Raw genomic sequence first — 21,816 nt, 5'->3', positions numbered from 1 at the left:
AATCAGTGCACTGCAGGCATTACTAAAGGGTGCTTGTAGCATCCCTTTGGTCTTTACCAGCATCATCTTTTTAACTTTTTCCTTGACATTCATTCCAGCTTTCTTTCTTCCATCTTACTGTTCAGCCTCCCTAACTATTACTTCTTAGTGCATCTTTGGAATTTTCTTCAATGTTTACCTCTAGATCCTTGTACTTAATCTCAGATATTTTCTGGATCTCTATATTGCTGTGCAACCAGTCCAACTCCCTCTTTTCCATTTCACTGTCTTAAACACTGAATGGCTTCAAGTACCCAAATGCTTGGCTTTTTTGTCTAAATTTTATCAACTGCCACAGTAGTTGGCGGTTAGTAAAGCCCAGCAACCTGGTATGGTATGGATACGGGTATGGTATGGAACTGTATATGGGTATAGGTATGGTGCAGATATGGGTATGGGTGTGGACCTTTTTGTTAAAAATGTAGGAAATAAAAAAATGGATGGTCTAGTATAATACTAAAACTCTGAAATGTTTGCTTGCACACTGGAAGGTAAAAGGGGCTGATGCTGCCTATAGACTTTTGCTGACTATTATTAGTCGAGTTAATTTACCCTGTGGGTATGGGTATGGTACTGATATGGGTATGGGTACAGTATGTGTGTGTGGTATGGATATGGGTATGTGTTTGGTACAGATATGGGTATGGGTATAGATATGGTACAGATATGGGCATGGTCCTTTTGTTAAAAATGTAGTAACTAAAGTGACCTTGGGTCATGGGTGATCTAGTCTTAATTAAAAATTATCAAACACGTTGGTGCCTACGTGGTTTTGCTTTTGTAATCACACCTACCTAGTTTTCTAAGTAGACACATACACACAAACACACATATAATATATATATATATATATATATATATATATATATATATATATATATATATATATATATATATATATATATATATATATATATATTATTAATATATTATATAAATATATAATTATGCAGCAAACAAGCTGAGCTGATCATGGAGAAACCACATACGTCTAAGAAAGTTATATCTAAAACTAAACAACCCCACTCATTTGTTATCACATTTTTTTCAGTCGAGGGTATTGCCATTGCAAAAAAGGACTGAAATCACAAGCAAAAAAGTGATGAAATCACAAAAGGGGTAATAAAGCCCAACCACAAGAGACAGATATAGAGGTCAGGGGATACAAAGAAAGGGGGTAGGGCGTAGGGCTTTACTCCACAACCTGATAAATTATGATGAAAGTGAAAAGTGGAAGTAGGAGCCTTTTCTCAATTAGTATAGAAAGTGAGTGCCATTATAATATGCATACTGAAAAGGCTTCAGTTTGGATGAAACACTGCTGGTGATGTGAAAATTAAGCAAAAGCACCTGATTCCAGTACCACCCAACACTGACCCTGCCCAGGTTTTTTGTTGAACATTACTCTAGTCTCCACAACAGCAACAACACCAATTTGGATGAATTCACCATATTATTCTCGACAACAAAGAAAATAAAAATAAAAAATAAAATAAAATTGTTAACACAAAGAAGAGTTGCATTTATATGACTGTGCACTTCTGAGTGGATACATTTGCCAAATGTCTTCAAATTGTATTGCTTGAAGAAGTGCCAGCGTCTATCTCTTCTGGTACGGTTAGCTTTGTGCGTATTATAATGGCATTCTATACTTATTGAGAAAAGAACCTACTTTTCGCTTTCATCATAACTTATCAGGTTGTGGAGTAAGGCCCTATGCCCTACCCCTTCCATTGTATTCCTTGACCTCCATTCATCATTTTTGCCCGTGATTATTCATCACTTTAAACATGTCATATTTCCTACCTCCACCCTGGACAAGAGAATCATGTCTTGCAAAACTTTAATGGAAACCAATGCTTTCAGCAGCTGATAATAGTATAAGGTGAATCTGTCAAACAATACCAAGGCAGAATTCTAGTGAAGTAGCCAGAACATCAAAATTTCTCAAGAACATGATAGGGGCCACTTTTGAACTAGGTCCTAATACTGGCTTCTGCTGGCAAAACCAAAACCGTGATTTTCATGGAGGCAAGCATTAACATCAATGAATAATAAACACATTATGGACAGTATTCTGCTCAATTAAGTAAACCTGAAAGTAAAGCTTCACAGCAAGAAACAACATTTAATATACTGCATGTTTACTACTAACAAATGAAACTTGCACATTATGGCTAGTACTCTACTTACCTGAAGTCATTTGAAAGCAAATGTTACAGCATGAGGCAAAAATATATTTTGCTTCCAAATGGACTATCCTTTGTACCTACATGCCATCAATAAAACACTTCCCCTGAGAGTAAATTTATTATAAGTTTTATAATACAACCTTTTGTATTTACAACATAATTTACAATTAGCAGGGCTTGATTTCCCATAACTGTACTTATAAAAAAACGACGACATTTAATATAGTTTGCTTTCTTGTACACCAATATTTACTGTTAAAAATACACTCTAAGTACGAACTCATTAATGACATACTTTAAAAAAAATAGCAGACTATGTATGCATAATGTTAGGCATCTGCTACATTTACTCTCTGGGCAATCAAACTACACCCTCCATGAAATTTTACAGTTTCTTTCATACTACTGAACCATGATTCAACTTTCGTATTATTTTTGAGGTCCTCGAAAGCATCACATCCTTCAACAGCTGTCAGTACTCCATATACAGCTAGATCTGACAAATTAGGCTCTTCACCACCCATAAATTTGGTACCTTTCTTCTTCAAGGCCTTTAACCATACATTCATTTCTTCATAGAAGGACTCTCTTACATCATCTTTTAACTGGTGCCTGAAAATGAAAATTAATAAGTGACAGCATACATATATTCATGAAATACCCAAGATGTCGCATCATATCTATATACAGGCAGTCCCCGTTATTAAGAATCTGGTTTTTTCAGCAAGTTTGTCTATTAATAAAACTGCATTATCGGTGACGTTAACTGAAAATCATTAAAAGCCTGGTAATCGCTGAGTTTTGTTATTATGATTTTCACTTATTTCACTCCGTCGGAATGGAACCCCCACTGATAACCAGAGACTGCCTCTTTGTGTGTGTGTGTATTTTATATAATATATATGTTCGTATATGAGACTATTTAGGGCACCCAGGTTAATAGCGCTTCGCTTTAATGGGCGCTTTCAACGCATATAAAACCCGATTTTCGACACTAAAAACTGCTTAACAGCGACATAAATGCCATTTAATCGGTTAACGCTGATTTTTGGTTAACACAGCGTTGTTAATAACCTAACTCCTGCTTTTAATCGTGGACTGCCTCTATATAATATATAATATAATATATATATATATATATAATATATTTATATATACTGTATATATATTATATATATATATATATATATATATATATATATATATATATATATATATATATATATATATATATATATATAATTTTCTGATAAAACAGAAATCCATCTAATGAAAGGGGCCAATAAAAAACACCAAAAGGGTAGAAAGTTATACCATATTTCTGAGATGTCTGTCTGCCTCAAAAGGCAGGTAATGAATGAAATATGATATTTTTATGATAAAATAAGGTTTTACTTATACTTACCTGGTAGTTACATATAGCTGTCGTCTCTGACGTCACGGCAGAATTTTAAATTTTCGCTAGCGCTATAAACATCTAGGTGATCCCTCTACCAGCGCCCTCTATAGGTAACAAGGAACTATCCCAACAATGTTCTAGAACTCATTAAGTTTTATGCCCACTTGACATGAGAGGAGGTGGGCGGGTTTACTCATGTAACTACCAGGTAAGTATAAGTAAAACCTTATTTTATCATAAAAATATCATTTTTACTTATAGAACTTACCTGGTAGTTACATATAGCTGATTGGCACCTTTAGTGGAGGTGGGACCATGTCAGCCACATACATTGTTAGAAATCAAAACATGAATTTTAGTTCCTTACCTTGCAGGATAGCTGACTCAGCGGTTACTGCCTCTGTAGTCTGTTTATCCCTCGATTGTACTGACAGGATATAAAGGATCCGGTGTCAGATACAATCTGTTAGTACTTGCCGTGAGAGGACAACGCTGTGACGGACAAGACTTAGTATGCCCTTGCTCTGGGCGCAGTACCAAATTAACAATAAGGGATCACCTCTATCACCATAATATTAAAAATTAAAACTTTCAACCACAAAATTAAAAGACTGTAGGTACTCCTAAACCATCAAACATAGTACCTACAGACGACGCAACCAAACCCAATTTCCAACATCAAGGAGAAAATGTTAGTCGGATAGGATTGACCCTCTTCTCCTCACCCACCACCGTGTCAGTAACCACTAAAGGCCCTAAGGTACTGCCATTGTCAAAATCTGTCTTCAATTCTGACAGTAATGCGACACGAAGACCACTTACATCGCCAATACGTGAGAATTCACAATCTTTGCACTGAGAGATTGTGCCTGAAAGCTAAAGATGTAGCTACAGCTCTTATCTCATGTGCTCTCACTTTCAGAATTCCTGTGTCTGAGTCCTGACAATTCCATGGGCTTCGAAATAACTTCTCTTAAGAAGAAAGCAAGAGCATTCTTGGAAAGTGGTCTTGTCGGGTTTCTCACAGAACACCACAAGTTCTCCGAAGAGCCCCTGATTCCCTTTGTTCAGTGAATATAGAACTTTAAGGCTCTCAGCGGGCACAACAATCTCTCTTGTTCTCCTTCTCCCACAAGATCTGAAAGGCTCTTAATGCTGAAAGACCTAGGCCATGGTCTGGACGCATCTTCGTTCTTCGCTAAGAACCTAAGAGAGGAAGAACATACAGCTTTTCCTTGAGCGAAACCAATAGTTTTGTCCAAGACATGAACCTCACTCACCCTCCTGGCTGTTCATGCGAGTGCTACTAGAAAAATAGTTTTCTTAGTCAAATTTCTCAACGAGACATTTGCCAAAGGTTGAATTGATCTGAACAAATCCATTTAAGAACGATGTCCAAATTCCATGCTATTTGTTTAGGAACTTTCGTCTTGAGGTATTAAAAGACTTAAGTAAATCCGTTAGATCCTGATTGTTTGAGATATCTAGACCTCTGTGCTTAAATACCGACGCAAGCATTGATCGATACCCCTTAATTGTGCTCAAAGACAATCCTTTTCCTTATAAAGGGATAGCAAGAACTTCGCTATTTGATTTAGAGAGGTTTTAGAAGATGAAACTCCATGTCTACTGCACCAGTCTCTAAACTGACTCCATCTTGCCTGGTACACTGCGTCTGAAGACTTTCTTCTGGGTCGCTCTGTAATAGCGCTTGCAACCTCCTTTGAAAGCCTTTCTTCCTGAGGAGTCGCTCGACAGTCTGCAGGCGACAAGCCATAGAGCGGACAAGTTCTGATGGAACCTCAGGAAGTGGGGCTGTCTGAGTAGATCTTTCCTCGACGGGAGGATCCTCGGAAAATCTGCGAGAAGGAGGAGAAGATCTGGGAACCACTCCCTCGATGGCCAGAATGGAACAATTAGTGTCATCTTGGTGTTCTTGTGGTTCCTGAACTTCTCCAGGACCTTCCTGATAATTTTGAAAGGTGGAAAAGCGTAAAGTTCCAGGCAATCCCAACTCATTGTCATTGCATCCACCCAAAGTGCCTTGTCGTCCGGATCTGGGGAGCAATATACGGGAGGCGTTTTTGTTCTGTCTGTTGCAAACAGGTCTATTAGCGGATAACCCTACAGATTCCACAACTGTTTGCAAACCTCATGGATGTAAGGTCCATTCCGTGGGCAAGACTTGATTCTTCCTGCTTAAGAGATCCGCTGTTATATTCCTCTCGCCTTTTATGAACCTGGTCAATAACGTGACCTCGTTCTCTTCCGACCATTCTAAAAAGTTCCTTGGTCGTCTGATACAGGAGAAGGAATGAGTGCCCCCTGCTTTTTTATATAAGCAAGAGCTGTCGTGTTGTCCGACTGAACTAGAATTACCTTGCCTTTTTACCTCTTGTTGAAATTGCATCAAGGCTAGATGTACCGCTTTCAGTTCTTTCACATTTATGTGCAGTTCTTTCTGTTCTTCCTGCCCCTGGCCCGAACATTCCTTGTTGTCTTAAGTCGCTCCCCACCCCTGATCCGAGCGTCTGACAAGAGTGTGAGGTCTGGGATCTTGATATAAAGAGAAATTCCCTCCTCTAGTCTTTCTCTTGAATTCCACCAGACCAGCTCCTTCTTGATCCGATCTGAGATCTTGAAAAGAAAGGAATCCGGATGGGTTTTGCGTGGCCATTGGCTTTGTAGATAAAACTGCAGAGGCCTCATCTTGAGTCCCCAGTTTTCTGAACTTCTCCATCGAGGCTAAAGTCCCCAGCAAGCCTATCCACTGCTGGTGAGCAAACTCAAGCATAAAAGTCATTTCATCTTGCTTTAGACAAGACTCCTACTCGTATTGATGGATAGCCCGGAAGCAGAGAGCCCATCCTCACTCCCAAATAAACTATCTGTTGTGATGGTGAGAGGGACGATTTCTGAACATTGACTAGAGACCTAGTTCCCTTTGGCTAGAGATAATGTTCCTATTAGGTCCTCCTACACATTTGGCTTTGGAGTGCTTTGTTTGTCAGTCTGATACATTGACATCCTTATTCCTTTGCAAGTGAAGATTCTTCTCCTATTAGAATATAATTTCCGTATGCAGGAATCCAGCTGTGATACCTTTGGAGATCTCATCAAGGCAACTCTCATAATGTACCTGGGTGGAAATGGAATTGTTTAAAGATCTTGCATACACTACGTAGAAATGTTTTTACTGTGGAGGCAAAAATGGTAGCCCGGGAGGGAATGACACTTTGCAATTGCTAATGAGGCAGGCAAGAGCACAGTTCAAACTTGCCCTTAAGCATTGCAGACTGAATGAAAAGCAACTAAGAGCTGATGCAATGTCTAGGAAATTAGAATCTGGCGATTACCCCCATCTTCGGAAGGACATTCAATCCCTAAATCCCAAAACTAAAAAGCTATCATAGAGAGTAGGAGAAGCTGTCGGTAACGAGGCTATCGCAAGAATGTGGGGCAATCACTTCAGCACTATCCTGAATTGCATAAACAATCAAGACTCCCGGAGGGATGTAAATAACTTTCTTACTGATAATATTCAGTTTCATTTCGCCGATTGTATTATGCCAGGTAACATCAGCAAGGCCAAAAACAGCCTGCCTAAGAGTAAATTGCCCGGCTGTGATGGTCTGCCTGCTGAAGCTTTCAAATTCTGCCATCTGATAATTTACATTTTGCTAGCTGTTCTGTTCAATGCGTGCATAATTCACCAGTTTCTCCCAGACTCCCAACTCTTCACTTAATACCATTAATAAAAAACAAGCTAAAGGATGCAGCTGACCCTGGCAATTATTGCCCGATTGCAATTACTACAATTGCGTTGAAGATACTTGAGTCCATTCTTCTAGTGAGACTTCTCCCCTTTCTACACACTACTGACAACCAGTTCAGCTTTAAAGCAAACCACTCAACCGACACCTGCATCTACATCCTGAAAGAATTGCTGAACTATTTATCATCAGCCTCTCCTGTTTTCCTGTGTTTTGTAGATGTGAGAAAAGCATCTGACAGAGTAAACTACCTGAAGCTCTTCCTGAAGCTGCACAAACGAGGCACACCCCTATATCTAATTGGCATTGTATGTTGTTGGTTCTCCACACAGCAATTCTGTGTCAAATGGGGTAAGGTACTGTTGTACACCTTTGGTTCCCTAAACAGGCTCTGGCAAGGAGGCATTCTCTCTCCATACTTAACACGTAAACAGATGCCCTGAATGTCAAACTGAACTCACTCCCAATCGGATGCGCTATCAACGAAACAACAATAAACAAGCTCTGTTACACTGATCATATGGTTCTGATCTCCCCATCAGTGCAAGGTCTCCAGCGACTCATCGACACCTGCTGCCAATATGCAGAGGAATTTGATATCCTATACATTGAAACCACGACCCAGTGTATGTTGCTGCTCCAAAGATCGCTTAAGCATATTGCAGAACCACTAACTTTCCTTGGAAATCATCGTCTGGAATTCGTGCCTGAATTTCCATATTTGGGACACATTATCACGGACGACCTAAAAGCGTACTGCTACAGTATATGTGGGTGTTCCCTTTGGACGAAAGATACCCAAGAGACCATGAGACGTATCACTGTTGTTAACAATGACATTCTGAGACGCCTCACAAACATTCCTTGCTATCACTCAGCCACGCAGATGTGCATAGAAAACTGCCTGGATAATTTGAAAATCATTGTGAGGCAAACAATGTCCAGTCTGATCATCCGACTGAGAAACAGCAGTAATTCGCTCATACAAAGCATCCTGAGCAGTGAGGCAAGAAGATCTAAATTGTGGGAAAGATGGAATAATGTGGCGTTTGTTCCTTAAATGCCTTATTCTCTGTTTTTGCAGTTATGAAGTGTCATCTCGAGAATCTGTCATTATTATTGTTATTATTATATTTCTATTATTATTGTTATTATTATATTTCTACGTTCCTTGCTGTTTTTGGTATTCTTACTTCCTGTTATTACTGTGTTTAATGTCACTGTAGAGTTTTGCAATTTTCAATATTTGTATTTTGCCCTCTGGACCTGACCTCTGTAACCACCTAAGGACCCCAGATGGAAATTAATCGTCTGCAATTTGTATTTTTTATTGTTATCATTTTTTTAATTTTTTTTCTATTATTCCCCATATGATTACTGTCATTACCATTATTATGAATTCTATTTTTTCTACTTCTTCAGCAACTATGTGAGCACTGCCGATAATTATTTTTGTCATGTTACCGTATGTATCTAGATTGTGTGTATTGTATTTGTATATTCCATGTATAAGGCCCTGAGCGGCAATAAAGATTATTATTATTATTATTATTACTATATTATTACTATAATATCAAAAGGTTAGGCTCATGCTGAGCTCCTCTCAAGTCAGTAATTACCAATATACTTCCTCAATCCAAATGTGGACCAGTTTGCCACATGTGAGAACCATCAACTTCCAGTGTATGAGTCTCTGAACCTGGACATTCAGGCAACAGCAAAAGATGCATTCCTACAAGACTGGAACACATGGAAGACGATATACATGTCTCCTTCATTGCCTCACATTTCAAAAGCTTTGAACAATCTACTAGCTTTCAACAGAACAGCTTGTCTAGTAGCCCTGAATTAGCCAAACAGTCACTGGTTCATTATTTCTTCAATAACAAGCAAGAGAATAGATTACAATGCTGTCCGTTGTTCTATCCCAGACAAAAGGAGGGGAAGTCTGTGCATCCTCCTTTCGGAGCCGTGACCTTCACATGGAATTTTAAATCTAGTCTACAATTAAGATTATTTGCCTAACATTGCTAGGTACCTAGTGCAAAAACTAGACTTCACTTATCTGCCATACCAGTCCGTATGGAAAATGTGGTTAGATTACCTCCACACTGAGGGCCCTGTTGAAATCTGTTGAAACAGTTTTACATTTTATCATCTTTTGATGTCAAGCACCTTGCTATTTCAACAATCATGGCATACAAGGTAGAACCCTTTCCTTATGGTTTTGGAATTGATTCTAACATAGAAATTGTTAATTCCATTATCCAGTCTTTTACACTGCAAAGTTTTCCATTACCTGGTCCCTGAATAAGGTTCTTAGACTCCTGTCAGCCGCTCAAGTGCTGCAAAAGGCAGTCTTCTTGACTACTTTGGCATCTGGAGGTTGGATTACCATACTTGGATATCTTAGATAAGGACAATATTTCACCACTCATACACCTAGTTATCATTTGCTATTGTGTCCTGGCCTATCATTCCTGGCCAAGAATGAGGACTTTTTAAAAAGGAAAATCCCTTCTCTGATAAAGGAACTCAGTATTTCCTATAAATATTATGCCTGGTTCAAGCACGTAAGGTTTACGTCATGGCAAGTATCCCAGATGGTCCTATTTTTCCTACACCTTAGCACAAACAAACCACTCTCTCTACATGGGCTGAGAATTATTTTAGTGGCCCTTATTAAAAAGGCTGATCACACCTTTCCTAAGTTGCATGACATCCAAAAGGTGAGTACACTGTTAACTTTCTTTGGAAATGTTTCCACTGAAGATGTCTTTTGAGATAAGGAGTGGTTATTATAGGTAGTATTCCTGAACTGATGAAGGTGCAATAATCCTGCAGCCAGACCTGACATAATTAGGTAGATCACTGTAGAACCATAAGGAATAATACATTTATAGGTTTGTGTCTTTCCTGTACTTTACTGCAGATCCTAATGGGCATCCGGGATAAGAAAATGATTGATAACATGTGGCTTTATCTTGAATAAAAAATTCCTAAAACACTATAGCCATGAAAGTGGTGGTCATGCTGAGATATTGCTGGGGAAGGCTTGATAACCCTGCAGCCAGACCTGACATATTAAGTCACCTTTGAACCACAAAGAATATAATACATATATTGATTAGTGTAGTTTCCTGTTCTTTATTGCCAAACCCTATGGGCATCTGGAATAATAAAAAATAGTTAATAAACCTGTGACTACACCTCAGACCAAAAATTAATCTGGGTTGTTGGGATTTATTTATTAGGAGCTAAGGTATTTCGTCACCTGTCAATTTCTTTTTTAAGCTCCTTTGAGGATGAACAGTGGACAGTGGCTATGGTATCAAAAAAACAGGTTTTGATGTAGGAAAAACCTATTCTTGGTAGCCGCTTGTGAGTCCTCAAACCCACCCACTTTCCCTGATGAAAAGGCATGGGAATGGGCGATTTATCTTGCGAAGACCTGGTGTGTAATGAAGATGGCGCTAACTTGCCACATCTGTGTGAGTATGATGTAAAGCCTAGATAATTGTTGTAGGACAGATATAACCCTCCTGTCCTGAGTCCTTTATATTCTCCTTTAAGGACTCACAGCGGCTACCAAAAAATAGGTTTTTCCTATGTCAAAATCTATCTATCTATATATATATATTAACTTTATCACTTACACAATTATCTGTGCATTAATGCAATTACTGACAGGATCTCCTTGAAACTGGATGGTATCTAGCAGAGATATTTATTCAATAAAAGTTCCAAGCTTTCCACGGCTAACAGTCCTCATTGCCAAGTATCCGTTGAATGGCCGGACAGGTGGTCCAGCTGTATTTATATGTGTGTAGGGAGTGGATTAAATCGATTATCCTCCTGTGTGGGCCCCCCCTTGTGACCTTGGCCTTTCTCTGCCTGTAATTCTTTCCAGGTGTGGATTTTCCATGTGGTTTCTTGTTTTGTGTTTTTTTCTATTGCAGAGTATATGATTTTTCTTGATAGGCTGTCTTCAAATCCTTTCCAGTGTTGCCTGCCATTACAATGTTTGTGCATGTTATGAAGGCATTCTCTACAATCAGTCTGGCCATTTTGTTTGTGTTCCTTTACAAAAAGTTCATATTTTCCCAGTCTATTTTGTTTTTTTTTTCCCAACAATGCTTGGCGACTGCTGACATCTGATCATAGTGCCTTATGTTTTGTTTTGTAAGTGCTGTTTGCCTTGTTCTTTGCAAGATTTGCCACTTTTGCCGAAGTAACGCTCCTCATAGTCTAGACACGCTGCCACGTATACCCGCTCTTACCTCTTCCCCCACTACCAACTTTTTCTGACTATTTTATTCTTAATGGTATTTTTGTAACTGCCTATCAATTTGAAATTATCTAGCTTCCTGTTGATGGGTGTAATAGTGCTGTTGTCCAGGACTGTAATTATTTTCTTCCCTTTCAAATGTTCCTTATCTATCCCTTCCCTCTCCCCAATAGTTTTTTCTTGCCTTAATGGGTGCCCATTCCCACCAATACTCAGGGTATCCCAATCTCCTGAAACTCTCTCTCGGGTATTCCATCTCTTCACCCAAGAATTTGGGAGCAAATTCTAAGCCCTAACAGCCAAACCCTGTCATTACTCCCATTCTAATTTCTTTCCTATAGCTGGAGAACATATGTATGTATGAATTGGTGTGTCTTCTTCCTATGTACCTTAAATTTTAAACTTTCCCCTTCCCTCTTTATCACTACGTCCAAGAAAGGGATTTCTCCCTCCTCTTCTTTCTTGGGCATACTGGTAGTTTAAACCCTAAATATGACAAAATCATGCTCCCAAAGTACTTTAATTTCATTCGAAAGTTAGTTTAATACTGTAATGTAATACACATTTCATTACCGTACCTAGAGAGAGAGAGGGGGGGAGGGGGGTTTGTTCTTATGTTAAATACCAAGAGAGAGAAATTATTCGATTTATGAGAGAGAGAGAGGAGAGAGAGGAGAGAGAGAGAGAGAGAGATTATCTACATTAGATATCAAAGATGGAATTCATGGATTTATATGAGTTACAAGGACTAGATGCTCCAAAGACTTTCAGTCCATCCAAAAGAGGCAGCATCACATGCACCATTTATCTCTAGCAGGTTTTACTGTTCATTCACAATCAAATGATTTGTCTAATGATTTTGACTAGCTTTCTTTGAACTCTTCCTCCACAGTTCCTGTTGCTGTTTACTACTCCATCCATTTTGGTGGCAGTTTCTTCCATGTGTCATATATCTTCACTGATATCTTTATGTGAAGAAGATTTACTTTACGCTAAGAACCAATGAGATGTGTTGTATCTCATTACAAGAAATAAATTTTTATCACCAGAAATAAATTCTCATCCATGGCTAAATGAGACTTGTCTGGCCAGCGTTTAATGATAAAGAGGAGAAACTTCTTAATGTTCTACTTTGTGATGCCTTCAGTGTTTTGAATGTTTCATGAGTTGTCCTCGCAATCGTCAGTTTTTAAACCATGTATGTTTAGGCTCTAGTCGTCTTTGGTAACCTATTTGCCAGATGGATGGAATTAACTTGTGGCCTTGCTTGTATGTGCCCTTCTAATCTGTTCATGTCCTTTCTTAGTGTTGGTGACTAAAACTGTACTGCATATTCAAGATGAGGTCTAACTATGGATGTGTAGAGCTGCAGCACCATTTCTTGTTTCTGTATTTGAACTGCCTCTTTGATGTATCCCACTGGTTTCTTGTGCCTACTTCTTTTCAGCTTTTATGCACTGTTTTGTGGATTTTAAGTCCTTAGTAATAATGACTCAAGGTCTTCCTTGTTCTTCACTACTTATGTCATCCTACAGCATGTAGTTGGTGAATGAGGGTTGTTTGTTCCTATTCGTAAACACTTTTACACTTATCCAAGTTAAGTGCTGCATTTTGCCATCTTTTGACCACTCTCCTACTTTCTTAGATCATTTCTTAAACTTTCCACTGTATTTGGTCTGGTTGATTTACACCCAGTTTGGTGTCATCTGCAAAATCTGGCTATCTGTTGGTTAAGCTTACATCAATGTCATTAATGATCATCAAAACAGGAGTGGCCAAGTACAGAACTCCTGAGGAACCTCTGTCACATCTGCCCAATCTGATTCTTTCACCATTTATTTTGCCTCCGCTTTCTATTAATTAGCCAGTCTTCAACCAGTCTGCTATCTCTCTCTCCTACACCCCAAAGCTTCTAACTTTTATCATTAGTTTCTTGTGTGGGACTTTGTCAAAGGCCTTTTGGAAATCTAAGCTGAGTATATCTATTGCTCTACAACTGTCATAAATAGCAAGCATGTTATGAAAAAACTCAGAGGTTTGATAGGCAGGATATGTTTTGTCTGCAGCTGTGTTTACTGTTGAACAACAGGTTGTTTCTATCAATGTGATCCACAATTTCATCTGCAACTATGGATTAAAAATCTTACAAGGGATGCCGTTTGTTTGTACTGTATTTGCTTTAATGGTATAAACCTGGAGAGTTTTTCTGTGTATTCTTCTAGAAAGGCATCCCTGTAGTTATCCATGTCTGTGTTCTTGTTGTACTCAAGATTTTTAATATATTCCTTTAGTTTTATAGGTCTCCTCGACGGTAATCTAACCTCTTTAGTATCTTCTTTTCTTTTTTAAGGCGCATATTAATATGAAATGTAATAATTTTATGGTTGCTTTTGCCTAAATTTGCACCTACTGAAAGGTCATACAGTGGGTTATCTTCTGTTGATGGGGAGATGTCTAGTATGTTGTCGCCTCTAGTAGGTTTGTCAACCCATTGGTGGAGAAATTAATTTTTGACAAATTCTAAGTCTCTTTCCTTTTAAGTTTGATGTGGAGGTCATAGTGTCCCAGTGTAATCTCCCATTATTATGCAGTTTGTTGTTTATTTCTTGTTCTAGTAATGCAAACAGTTCCTCGTCGGACATTTGTGGTTGGTGGGGAGGTCTGTACACTAGTATTAGAGTTAGCTTCTTCCCTAAACTGCTTGTATTGATGCCAATTACTTCTTGAGTGGTCGTAATTTTACACTCTATTGGAGTGAGGTGGTCCTTGACATATAACATAGCGCCTCCACCTTTTTTATTGGGTCTACCTTTTTTTGAACAATTTATATCCTGCTACAAGTATTTGGTACTCTCCTACAAAGTCTCTTGTTGCCTCTTGCATCCATGTTTCTGTGATACCTATTATGTCTAATTCTTCACTTGCTATCAATGCTTTGAAGAGATCTACTTTGTTCTGAATAGATTGTGCATTAAACTGCGCCACTCTGAGGGACTTTTCTATCTTCTATTTTGTCCTCGGTGGCTTTATTCATTTCCCTTATTTTCACTGTTTCCTGCAGTGCTATTACTAACCAAATTCTGGGAGCTTTCCGGCTTCTTCCCTTGTTGCGTGTTCAGTTCACTGAGGTGTTTCAAGAGGTTTTCGTTAAGGTTTCCTAGTAATTTTGCTCCTTCCAAATTCAAGCGACTTCCATCTTTTTTACATAGTTTTTTACTCCCTACACCTGTCCCAAAAGTTTAAAAACCTAACACCTTTTTCTTGGCATATTCGCTCCAGTCTGTCGTTGATTCCAATTTCCTTACTGAGGGAGTAGTGGCTTACATTGGTTCTATGCAACAGTCCTACAAGAACGTCATTGTCGGTTTTCTCGCAGATGTTTTCTACAACATTCCTCAGGTCAGCTGTCAGCTACAAGACCTTCTGTCTGGCCAGTTCTTCCATCTTTTAGGAACAAGTCGTTTCCTCCTCCCTGCACTATGATTGCACTTTTTCTACTTTTCACTTTGATTTTCTTCACTACCTCGGTTGTTTTATTTGTTCCTGCACCTGGGTAAGAATGAACTTTTCTCGTATTTTTATTTTTGGCCACAAAATCTGACCCCTGTTCTTTTACCAACGAGTCTCCAATTAAGGGTGTTTCCTCTTCTAATTCTGATAGCAAAGCAACTCTATTTGATGCGTTTATTCCTTTTGGGGGACAACTATGTTTTCTGGTTGCTATCACTCTTCTACCAACAGCTCTCTTGAATTCATAATTTTTTTGCTTGTAAGTTTCTTTCTTTGTACCTAGTCTGGTGCTTGTTTCCGTTTCATTTCTTGTTCTGGTCTTAACTAACTGTGTTCTAACTTCCACCATACTCTTTCCGTTTTCTACTATGTCGTTGTTCATTTCTTGTTTCTCTCTCCTACGGTCTATCACTTATCTTCTTAGGTCTCCAATTTCCTTTTCCAACATGTCTTCTCTTCTCTTGCCTTCGAGTTTATCCTTTGTCAGCTCCTTTGGTTCCTCTGATATTTCTTCTACTTCCCTCCTCAGCTTAGCTCTCTCCTGTTCTTGAGACAGGATAGACAGACACTGAGACTACCTAGCTTTGATGCGCATGCCTCTTTGTAGTCTAAGCACCACTTGTTTACACTGCATTTTGCATGTGTGCTTTATTTTCAACCTTTCTTGGGCCATCTCTGTTAAGTGTCTTCGTTTCAATATTTCTATCTGAGCTTCAATTCAATATTCTTTCTAATGTGACCAGTTGAAAAGAAAAGAGAGAGAGAGAAAGAGAGAGATTTTTCAGTATCCTTCCATAGTGGCATTATATTTGACCATCATTGGGGCAACATTTTGCCCCTTTGTGGTCAATATGTCAAGATAATTGACAGTTAGGTTACACCCCTCGCTCCAAAGGATGGAGAAATGACTGGAATCCACATGTATTGTTTTAAAAAATTAAATAACTTACTGGGCAGAAATGCATAGTTGTAACATCACGCCCCGATTGGCATGGAACTTCTCTCCTTCCGTAGGTTTCAGACTGGGAGTCAAGCCTACTCCTTCAGGGTCATGCCATTCGGGCTCAAATATAGCACCTAGAATTCCTACTTAAGCTGGTTGACACGTGGGAGTGCAGCAAAGACGGTCCCGGGTATCAGCGTCAGATACCTGGACGACACAATTTGGGCATCCACGCCGGGAGGCCGAGAGCTGGCGGCCATGGCACCGAGTTTGGAATCCTAGGCTTGATAAAACAGGCTAAGTCCCGCCACCCGGAGTGCCCATTTCAGGCTGGGCATCCAATGGGATCTGGTCTCGTGACAAGCTGCCTATTCCGCCAGGCCAAACGGAGAGAAATAGCCAAGCCACCAGGCAATTCCTCAAAGGCAGGAAAGCCTCTCACCCAGAACGCAAGAAAGAATCCTGGGTTCTCTTCAATTAGCATCCCTAACAGACCGGCTCCTAAAGCAAAACTGAAAGACATAGAAGCAGAGTGTGGCAGAGGCAGGCCAATGTCAAGCTCAGGAGACAAGGTATCTTTAATTCCTCTCGTGCTGAGAAAAAGACTCGGCCGTGGTCACAGTCAAAGGTCTTCAGTCAAGTTCCTTCAATTCCTTCCCCAGCTCTAATAATCCACAGACGCCGTTAGCGGCTGGGGCTACTCACCAAAAGAAAAGGTACAGGGTACATGGTCCACACTGTTCCGTCAATTCCACATAAACATTCTAGAGGCAATGGCAGTGTTTCTAACTCTGAAAAACTTTGCCCCACCAACCAGATTCATATCAGGCTGGTGCCTGGACAGCGCAGTAGTGGTACATTGCATAAACAGAGGGGTTCCAAAGAAGTCGGATAAGCCAAGTGATGATAGCCATTTTCTCCCTGGCGGAAACACGGCTGCACTTATCAGGCTACCCATCAGCAGGAGTCCGAATGTCATTGCAGACTCCCTGTTCAGGGCAACTCGCTTGAGTCAGAATGGTCCCTGGCGTAGCTTCTTTCAGATGGATATGCCGTCAGGTTCCGGGCTTCAGGTGACTTGTTTTACAGGAGAGCAATCACAAACTCCCTTGTTATGTTGTTCCACAGCCTGGATCTTTGAGCTCGCTTACGGACGCAATGTCAGTGGGGATTGGAACAAATGGCAGAAAATTCATCTATTCCGCCAATAAACCTGCTGATGAAGGTGTTGCACAAGCTCAAGTCATTTAAAGGTCAAGTAGCTGGTAGCTCGGTAACTGGCTGAAAAGTGATGGTTCCCTCTTCTTCTGGAGCTCAAACTACGATGTCATCAAATACCCAAGCCACAGCTGACTCAAGTAGTGAAACACGGACTGTGTCAGCTTCCTCAAATTCTGAATGCCCTGGTTTTATGGACTTTATGAAATCTCACGCTCAGGAGGTGTGCATGGATATTGATCCCGTTAATACTCTGTTTCTTGAATCAGATAAAAGAGATTCTACCCTCAGACAGTACGATTCAGCAGTTAAAGTTAGCATCTTTTGAAGGAATCTGAAGCTCAGCCATGACCACCAACCAATATCATTCTTTAGATCACTGTTTGAAAAAGGTCAGCTCCGGCCACCATTACAGCGAAATCAACTTTGAAAAAGATGTTTTGCATAGCTTTAAGATTGATTGCTAACAGATTCATATTTTTCATCCCATTCCCCAGGCATGCGCTCGTTTTGAGTGACCAGTGACCTGTCCACACGGTTTCCTGGTTTCAACTTGATATTCTAAAATTAGCCTCAGAAACTAATAACGTGATCAATGTTCTTATTTGAATCTGTTAAAGGAAGGCGTTGTTCTAATTAGTCTAGCTTCAGGTGCCAGAATATCAGAACTGTCTTCTCTCTCTAGAGGTGCGAATCATGTGGATTTTCTCCCGATCAAGTTCTTCTTTCCCCAGATCAAAGGTTCTTAGCAAAAAATGAAGACCCTCAGGATAGATGGTCCCCTGGAAGGTTGTTCCTCTTCCACAAGACCTGTCTTTATGCCCAGTCGCTACCTTGAGGGGCTATTTACGGAGAACTTCTCAGTGTTTGTCTGGTCCTCTTTTTATCAGGAAAAAGGAGAACGCTTTCTTTTAAAAGGCTATCAGACAACAAATTCTGTACTTCATTAAGCAAGCTAATCAGTTCAGTCCTAAGGTTCATGATATCCGAGCAGTGGCTACCTCCACTAATTATTTTCATACTATGAATTTTGATGAGCTTAAGAAGTATACGGGCTGGAAATCTCCATCAGTGCTCAAACGCCACTATCTGAAATCACTGGAGCTCTGAAGTTCCCTGCGGTGGCTGTAGGGAGCATTGTCCCTCCACCTTAAATTAACCTTTAATCCCTATCCTCTCCCCTGCCCGCCTGCCTCATTTACTTGCCCCTGCCATTTTCTCCTGGACCAGACATGCTTCACAGCCTGGCTCCTCATATTATGATGTACAATTTTGCGGTGTTAGTTTTTAAGTTTGCGGCATGTTATGTTTACTGTAATTTAGTTTTAAGCCGGAGGGTACCTTTATAAATTTTCTGTCGCTTATTTAGTCTTAGTACCTTCCCATTATAGTATTATTTATGTACATAGTTGTTTCTTATGTCCTTTACTGTGATATTAATGTATCCTAGTTATAACTCAGTTTATCTGCCTATACCTTTGGTATTTAATCATGTTTTGAGGATAATTAAAACTATTTTCAGTAATAGTGTTTTTATACATGTCCAGCTAACTATTCGCTCTTTTAGACTTTCACCAAAGCTTAGTATGATTCTCTGTCATGATTTCACCGGCTGACACAGGGACGAGCTCAGAAAGGGATTTTGACAAAGGAAAAATCTATTTCTGAGGAGGCCCTGTGTCATCTGTGACCTCCCAGGGTTTAGATTTCCCTCCCGGTAGGCATACCAAGCTTGTGGGGGTGCTAGCCTGGAATGAGTACAGATGGCGCTGGGGTCGTCGGCTGGCGGGCAGGTGAGTGCAGGCGTTGAATCGGCTCCTCACGTTCTAGGTTTTGTCATTGGGATATCTACAGAGTGCAGTCCTGTGGCACTGACAGCAATCACTAACCCTTATCTATACCGCGTCTATTTCATTAATAGATGTTCGATCTGAGAGTAGTAACCCCAGCATTTCCTGATAGCTTTTTCTCTGATATATTTAGCAATATCTATACCTAGAAATTCGTGCTTAATAGGAATTTCACCAGGTGACACAGGGCCTCCCTCAGAAATAGATTTTTCCTTTGTCAAAATCCCTTTTATAGCATGGAAAATATGAAAAAATTAATAACTTAGTAATGTCATATTTAACTACGGTATACAAAACAAATAAATATGCATGTTACATATGATAAAAAATCTCTCTCTTATCTGCGTGAGAGAGAGAGAGAGAGAGAGAGAGAGAGAGAGAGAGAGAGAGAGAGAGAGAGAGAGAGAGAGAGAGAATGTTTATATCGACAGCTATTTTGTGATTTTGATTGATTTTACTGTATTTTAAGTAAAGTATGCTAGTATCATGCAGTATGTGTGCACAAAAACAAAAGTAATACAAATTTTTCATACCAATTTTACACATTAAAGCAAGAAAACTTATAAATTACTTCAAAAACTAAACAACCACTTCTTTAGGGTTTCTCAAGCATTTTGCAAATGTCGACGGTCTGTGAAAAAATCACGTATGCCAATTAGTCAGGTTCCAATGAAAAGTTCATGTCTGTGAATTCCTGCAACTCAAAGTGCATAAGATCAAGGTATTACTGTATAATTTACTGTTCATAAATATCATTACCAAATATCATTACCTTACCTTCTTTTCAAATTTTTACCAATGAAGAACATTGCTGCTGCACCAACATAAACAACTAATAACTGCTCCCACTTTGCAAAGTGCTCTTCCCAGTTTCCAACCTGCAATACATTCACCAAAGTAAGAGACATTAATTCAAAATAATGTTCCACCTTTGTTTTTATACATCAAAACATTTTTGGATAACCTATAATCAAGTACCATTTCATAAACAAGATCATCACTGTCATCACATCTATCACTTCTTGACTGCGTGAAGCAAAAGACCTCTTTAAAATTCCCTCACTCATATCTGTCATGTGTTTTATTTTCCATAAACTCCACTCTTTCCAGCCTCCCTTCTTACTGTCTTTATCAAAGCAGGTTTGAATCTTCCAACTAGAGATGCTCCGATACCAAAATTTTGGCTGATACCGATACCAATACTTTTCAGTAAGCTCTTTCTGGATATTTCCATTACCTTTGTCTATCAGATTTCTGCTCTCTTGCTGTGCAGACTGTTTTCTGCAATGTGGTGTTGTTACTATGTGAATTATAAATATTAGCACAGTTAGTGTTTGGAGGTTTAAAAGTTATCTCTATCAAACAGAAAATAACCATTTTCAAGTAATGAGTATGCCTCCTTAAGTTCATTGCTAATCGAGTTACTACTAAATTCCATTGTTGGACTTAGCTATTTAGTGTATTCTGGTAGCTAAATGTATACATAGTTACATAGTTTATGTTATTTAAGTTGCTGAAGCATTTAGTTAGTAACAAGAGCATAGTGTATAATGCAGTGACTAAAGAACTTAGTATACATACAGTATATGGGACCTTCCTGTTAGTGCAAAACTACAGTCACTGTGACTATAATAAATTGTGTAATTGCTTATTTGTTCAGTTTTCTTAATTGCTTATTTGTTCAGTTTTCTTATGATTGAAGTTTTAAATTACTGCATTTTCTGAAGTTAGATACAAAAGTATTGGCCCATTTTTTACTGATACCGATACCTAAAAAATTAGACAATACCACCGATGCCAATACTCTGGCACATCTCTATTTTCCAACTCTTCTGGTGCCCACCGTAGCCTAGCTGACGTATCATGTATTATTCACCTTGAGACTGTGTGATGGTTATGTTCAAGTCATCTCCATCTCCCTTCATCATTACCTCATCTTCACATGGAACTTCCACAATTTCTGTTTTGGTATTACTTCTATTTTCTCATTTTCACATGGAACTTCCATAACTTCTCTTTTGGTATTATTTATAACTTTATCCTGCTATTGAATCTAGACATTCTTCTTAAAGCTTCGTTCTCAATGTGACAGTCATTTGGATATAATTTCATTGTCATACCATGAGCCATATAAACAATGTTTAATTTTAAATGCACAGACATTACCTATTGTTTACTGAAGTAGACAAGACTGATGGCTATCTCTTCCACAAAAATTAATGAATGAATTTAAAACCATTTTTTCCAAACACAAAACCAATTCTAATTGTGCTGAAAATCCTTGGCTCACCAGAATAAATCCAGAGAGAAAAAAAGGCCCCTAGTTTGTGTGTCAGCTCCATTCTAGAAACCTCTGCAGTCCTCGTGTTCCTTTGTGAGCTTTAAGTGTAAACATGCAGTTCTCCTTTCCCATGATCATACTAGTTTCACTAGTTTTCATGTTCACTTGTTCTAAGTAGTAATCTGGTTATACTGTGATGATACAATCATGACTGTCATCTTGCATTTGGCCTAACATTTCTCACTCTTCACAAAACCTATCATCCTCCATTCTTTCTAGATGTCCAACAACCTAAAAACACTAACCCATTATTCAACTTCTGC

General features: G+C 39.1%; 1 protein-coding gene across 1 annotated transcript in view; it reads right to left on the bottom strand.

Annotated features, from left to right (window-relative positions):
- Window positions 1-2,334: 2,334 nt before the first annotated feature.
- Window positions 2,335-21,816, bottom strand: part of Su(P) (prostaglandin E synthase Su(P)) — a 66,406-nt gene continuing 46,924 nt past the window's right edge. Inside the window, exons 5-6 of the mRNA XM_067099510.1 lie at window positions 19,990-20,090; window positions 2,335-2,843 (exon numbers count right to left, since the gene is read on the bottom strand). Coding sequence (XP_066955611.1) covers window positions 2,561-2,843; window positions 19,990-20,090 — 384 coding nt within the window. The 3' untranslated portion in view covers window positions 2,335-2,560. The remainder of the gene's footprint in view (window positions 2,844-19,989; window positions 20,091-21,816) is intronic.

The sequence above is a fragment of the Macrobrachium rosenbergii genome, chromosome 55 (genome assembly GCF_040412425.1).
Source record: "Macrobrachium rosenbergii isolate ZJJX-2024 chromosome 55, ASM4041242v1, whole genome shotgun sequence".
Lineage (NCBI taxonomy): Eukaryota > Metazoa > Arthropoda > Malacostraca > Decapoda > Palaemonidae > Macrobrachium > Macrobrachium rosenbergii.
This window is presented reverse-complemented; position numbering and strand designations above follow the sequence as displayed.